At 50.8% G+C, this 5886-nt stretch overlaps 1 protein-coding gene across 1 annotated transcript in view; it reads right to left on the bottom strand.

Annotated features, from left to right (window-relative positions):
- TANC2 (tetratricopeptide repeat, ankyrin repeat and coiled-coil containing 2) overlaps positions 1 to 5886 on the bottom strand; it is a gene marked incomplete at its 5' end in the record, with an annotated part of 50096 nt that overhangs the window by 1878 nt on the left and 42332 nt on the right. Inside the window, 4 exons of the mRNA XM_010181356.1 lie at positions 9 to 114; positions 1916 to 2016; positions 3864 to 4010; positions 5436 to 5527. Of these exons, the coding sequence (XP_010179658.1) occupies positions 9 to 114; positions 1916 to 2016; positions 3864 to 4010; positions 5436 to 5527 (446 nt within the window). The remainder of the gene's footprint in view (positions 1 to 8; positions 115 to 1915; positions 2017 to 3863; positions 4011 to 5435; positions 5528 to 5886) is intronic.

Raw genomic sequence — 5886 nt, 5'->3', positions numbered from 1 at the left:
TGCTGAACCTGCCTGCACTCCTCTTCCACCCGCATCAGCAGCCGCTGGATCTCACGGTTGTTGGGACACAGCTTGATGGCCTCGTTCAGGTCCTCCAGGGCTGCTGAAAACTGCCTGCTTGACAAAGGGACAGAAACGAGAGCTGAAATTACTCTGGGTTAGAACGGAGCCGCGCTCGGAGGCTCCTGGGGGTTAAGTGGCTTCGCCGCGTTACTGCGGGAGATGTCTGATTGCTACCGCTCGCTGCGGCTCTCAAGCTCTGCCTTATCTGCCTCCTCTGCATCTATTTTATCCAAACTGAAGGAAAATACTGCCAGCCATTCTGGAGAAAAGGGGAACGCAGTCCTCAGATGGCTCAATCCAGCCTAGCGAAACCGCCTGTCCTCTGCTGTGCGTGTCACAGGCTAATTAATGAATTACTCCTCACAGCACCGCCATGAGCTTTGCCCCTGCGTTAGCAAAGGGGACCCCAAAGCATAGATAACCAAGAGCCAAGCTCACCACTGCTGTAAACAAGTTGAGCTTTGGTGCTGTTGCAATCGCTCACACCAGTGAAAATTTAACTTCTGTCTGAGGCCACGGCTCCAGAGCTCAGGGGGTCCCATGGGTCAGCGCCTGTCTCCTCAGTTTTGCAATGGCTTTGGCCAACTCCTTCAGAAGGAAGGAACTGAGCAACATTAGGGAGCCTGTGAGCCCTCTGGGGAAGCCTTTGCAAGGGCAGGGGCAACCTGTGAGGAGTAAAAGGGAGGTGCGGGCTCAGGGAAGGGGGCTGTCATTTACAGGGACACTGTTGGCTTTGGAGTAAAACCATCTGTTTGAACACAACTGTCATCTGGGGGATGATGACAGCAAAAAACTCCCCAGGACCTCCCAATGCCAGCCTAAGCTTTTACACAAGCCATTGGAAACCAGTTGGGGGAAGGGAAAGCCTCCTGTCCCCTGGGCCGTGCTGGCCTCGGGGTGCTGCTGGGCAAAGAGAAGAAAAGCCCAAGTGGTGACAGTTTGCACTGGAGAAACCTGGGGAGAAAAGGACGCTTGTACGTGGGGAGGCTGATAGCATCTGGGAAGGAACCCTGTTCTTGCACTTCCTTACAAGCGTTTTGGAAACAATGCAGAGGAAAACCATTAAAGGAAAGGCATTTGGCCAGCGGGGCTCAGCCTGTGGGACTTCTCTGCAGCACAGAAGGTCACGGCTTCATCTCCCACATCAACACTGGCCAGGCCAGGAGCCCCCTTCCACACACGGCCTCCAGCACTGAAGGTCAAGTGGTGGTGGTGGCCGCTGAGCTATGATGCTTGCCCAGGTGGACTCTATACACACCTCTGGCTACTGGTCCTAATCTGCACTGCCCCCCAAGGCATTTTGGCTGCTTTTAAAACCACGATGACCATGCCTGGCCCTTGAGCTGGTGGCAGCGCTGGGAGCACAAGCTCTGACTGAAAGCTGGTGCTTGCCTGCACAACCCCTGTGCAGCTACGCAGCAGCTTCTGCCTTGCAAAAAGCGCTGCAGGACAGAGAGATTCACAGATTTTTAAGGCCAGAAGAGCTCACCGAGATGAATGGGGCTGCCACAAGTCAAATTTTGCTTCAAGTCCAAGTTGTGGTTGAACTGAAGTGTATTTTTACAACTTCAACACCCAACTTTGGTGTAAAGGTTTCCAATGCAGTAAGACGTCCAGACAAAGCTCAAATAAGGCAAACTCCTCCAAGTGTTTGTGTCCAGCTGTCTCCAGAAGTTACCAAATGAGGGAGGGTGTTACCCTGGAGTTTGGGATGTCTGTAATGTCATTAACAGATGTTCCTTTGCCGTTTCTCCCCATGGGGACACCGGTAGGGCTTTGCACGGTGGATACCCACATCGGTGAGGCCAGGCTCGATGAGACCAGCCCCTCACACTCTGCTCCCTCTCCTCACCTGCTGCTGCGTTTGGCCCTTGCTCTTGCATAGTAAGCTTCGTAAGATTTCGGTTTCAGCTCCAGTGCTTTAGTAGCAAACTCCTCCGCCATTCCGAAATCCTGTCATTACAATAGGTGTGCAGGTAAGTAACAGAATAGAGAGAGAAATCAAAACATAATACAGGTTGGGGAGAAAGCAAATGTAATACGGACATACTTTTTTTGCATGTACCATGGAAAACTTGGTGGTACCGGGGAGTTTCACATGGTCTCAACATCGATGGCACGTCCAAAGACTCAAAGCCCTCTCGTACCGCTGGATGCTGTCAGCACCCACAGAGGCCAGTGTGCCACCGGCTCCGCTCTCAATGATTGTGTCCCCAGCAAGTGCATGCAAACCCTCTCCAACAACCTACAGCCCTGAGGAAACATCTGGTCTCGCAGAGGCTGGAATGTAATCTCATGAAGGGCTTTTTTTCATAGCTGAAAGCAAAAGGAAACCTTTCCCACGCCCTCCACTTCCCACTGCAGCACACTGACATACTTCGAAGGTGCAGGAAGGAAAGGACTGCGATATCTCAGTAGCTACAAACAGGACTTGCCCAGCAAAGGTCTCCTACCAGTGCCACCAGTTTGACTGCTCCTTGCCTCTCCCCTGCATCTCACTGGGGAGACGAGGTTGGGAGTGGGGAGGGAGAGGGTGACAGCGTGGGATGGAGCCTGCTCAGGGTGCTTTCGAGTGGCAGTGCCATCAGCTGTGGTTCAAACCCTAATGACCGCCCTCCCCCTTGTCCTGAAGGCTCCACACAGCACCAAGCCCAGCTGAAGCCGTGAAGGAGACCTCTGCCCAGTGCAGGGGCTTTCATTTCATAGCCAAACGCTGCTTTGGGTGGCTCACCTGGGCTATGGCCCTGAGCAGGGCTGGGAGCAAGAACTGAAGAGTGCTCCTGATTTCTTCAAAAACTCAGTAAGCAAACTCCTGCTGTCTGGACACCCTGCCTAGGGAAACTCATGCTTTTGTCTATACCTTCAGCAGCAGTTACTAAAGAGATATTGTCTAATAACTGAACTGGGAATGCAGTCAATAGGAACCTTTAAGGTCTCACCTACAGGTGCAAAAACTGCAGGAGCAGTTACAACCCTCTCGAATCACAAAACCTGGGACTCCTCAGTTAATAAACAAAAAACCTTGTTCTTAAAGTGCAGGGTCAGCTGCAAGTTGGCTTCTCTAAAGAGAAAGTTCACACTTTTCCTACAGACTATGCAGTTTGTTCCCCAGCATTAAGACTTTACTCGCTTTTCATTTTTCGCCCTCACAGCTTAAATGAATGAAGGCATCAACAAAAAACCATTCCTGTCCAGTGTAACCTTCGCTGGCTCACAGCCCCGGTGGAGATTTCACTTCTCGAGTCTACGGAGACTTTGAGTTGCTGAGGTGAACGCCTCTGCGTGCAGAGCAAGGGGGAGGTGGGACTGGTGCGGCAGGAGATGGTTGCTGGATGCCGCTGGGTTGGAGTGGGGAGAGTGACAGAGATCTGGCACTTTGGGGAGGAGAGGGAGTACGTGGGGGTGTTTCTGGATGAGTCACTGCCCTGGGGAAGTACTAGCCCCCTAAGCATATGCTCCTTCATTTTAAATTAATTAGTATTCAAAGGAGCACATCTCCTGGCTCCTCCCTCGCCACTGCCCTAGAAATCTGGAAAATGCCTCCGCCCTCAATTCACATCACCATCAAAAGGGAGTAATAAAAAATTCAAAAAGCTATAAACACAGTGATGAATTTTTAATCATCCAAAATGCAGATTAAATCATTACTTCTTCTGAATTATAAAATGTCAGTGCTCTGTGAAGGACAACCAGGTTACCCAGAGGAGAGTTCTCAGAGGATTTTGGGATGGACACGGCCCTGTGCATGGGCAGAACGCTGGCAGCTCGCGCTTAAGGCCGTGAAGAGAGGGGAGACTTACGTTCATTTTCCTTCGACATCGGGAGAGGTTGAGGAGGAGCGACACCTTCAGCTCACGGAAAGTTTTCAGGTCTTCTCCAAACCCTTCCCGGGGGAACTTTTTCAGAGCGTACTGGTAGCGCTGGGCAGCCTCCTTCACTTTACCTTTCTGATAGAAGGAGAACGTGTCAAAACGCATCCTTGGGTTGAGTCTACTTCAACACAGAGACCTCGCTCACCAGCCCAACCCAAACTCCAGGTTTCAGGTGCTCAGGGTACCACAGCTTCACTAAACTCTTTTCTAGTAAGGAAAGCCAGAACATTTGATCTGGAAACGCAGATGCGTGTGCAAGTTGAGCTCTCCCACTCTCTACAGAGTTGTCACGCTACAGCGGAACTTGTGTTAACTCCACACAACTCCATCTGGTTTCTGGGTGGATGGTCTTTTGAGCTGGGTGATCGCTAACCCATTGCTGGAGAACGCCCTACACCCAAAGCTTCGTAAGCACCAGGGAGGGCAAAGACTTTTTGGGGAGTTCCTGGGGCTCAGAGAAGCCTCTGCAATAGCAGAGATAAACACTAGGACACTGATGTGGCTCTGAAGTTGGACAAACTATATGAGATTCATCCCCCTGGACTTTGGATATCTGAAAATAAGGTGTCTACACCTAAGCCTGTCAACTGGGTTCCTTTTATAGTTATTGGGACGACTTAACAGTCACCTTCAAAGGGTGACTCATCTTTGCTATTTCGGGCACCTATTTTTGAGACGGGGTGATCTGTGCCCTGGAGGGGGGCAGCCATGGCAGCCAGGGTGAAAGAAAGAGGGCAAAGTGGGATCTAGGACACATGACGACCCAGACATAAATTTTGCAGCTACGAACAGTCAGCTTGAAAACCTTTTAGACTCAGGTTTCTCAGCTGTATCGTGTATCCCTGGCAGATAACTCCAGCTACAATGCCAGCTTCGCATATTTTCTGCTTCACCCTTAGAGCCTAGCAGTGAATCATTGTTGTACTTGCACATTTAGTATGTGTGTGCACATCTCCAGGTTTTATAGATCAGCTTAAAATAAACAGAGAGCAAAAAAGACTCCCTAAGTCTAACGGCGGAGCTGTCTCCCATGGGCCAAAGGACACGACAGAGCCATCTGCATCCTGACAATCTGTTCTCATCGCAAAAACTTTCCTCCACGAGTTGTTCTGGGATACGCTATCTCGTTGCCTTGTTCCACAGCAGCGAGCCCGCTAGGTAAGGACGAGGCTGCCAGATCTGATGAGATGACATCAGCCCTCCAAATCTCTGTAAAACACTTGGGTTCTGGTGTTTTCAAAAAGGAAATGAAGTGCTGGCTCAAATCCAGAACGCACAGGGACTTGGCTTCGCTTCAGCTTCGTTACAGATTTGGGCAATAAAGCCCCCCTTCCCCAACCCCACTAAGCAAAACCAAACAGTTTGCAACACCAGGAATGCTGCGAGTGGTAGCTCTGCCTTGCTATGTGCTAAGGCAGCAGCGCTGCTCACTCAGATCCTTACACAAAGCTACGCTGCAAGCCGCATCTGTTCAGTTTTTCCAAAACCCACTCTCCTCACCTTATAAAACATGTCTCCCTCCTCCATCAGCTTGCTCAACAGGATGATCATGATGTCTGGTTTGGAGGTTGCCATCGCCCATGTTGCTGGACCTGTAGTGTACAGGATGCATGATGGGTAAAAAACTCATACAATGCAAGGGTGGTAGGAAGCTGGGTGGAAAAAATATCCTGGGGTGGGAATTTCTGCTGGAGAGAACAACTTGGCATGGTCAAAGGGCAGAGCGCTCCAAATGACTGAGCTGACAGTTCCTCTCGCACTTAAATTAACGCCATCCCCACTGCAATGGTTTCCCGTTGCGGTCATTAAGGCCAATCCTAATCACCACCACCACCACCACGAGGGGCTGGGAGATGACGGGAGCCATTGCCACGAGAGGGCACTGCTGATTGTGGAACCAGCTGGGAGGGTGTGGGGTGGGGGGGAACAAAACAGATTTAAAAGGAAAAAA

The sequence above is a fragment of the Mesitornis unicolor genome, unplaced genomic scaffold (assembly GCF_000695765.1).
Source record: "Mesitornis unicolor isolate BGI_N332 unplaced genomic scaffold, ASM69576v1 scaffold11703, whole genome shotgun sequence".
Taxonomy (NCBI): Eukaryota; Metazoa; Chordata; class Aves; order Mesitornithiformes; family Mesitornithidae; genus Mesitornis; species Mesitornis unicolor.
The sequence above is the reverse complement of the archived record's forward strand: the minus strand, read 5'-3'. Positions and strand labels throughout refer to the sequence as shown.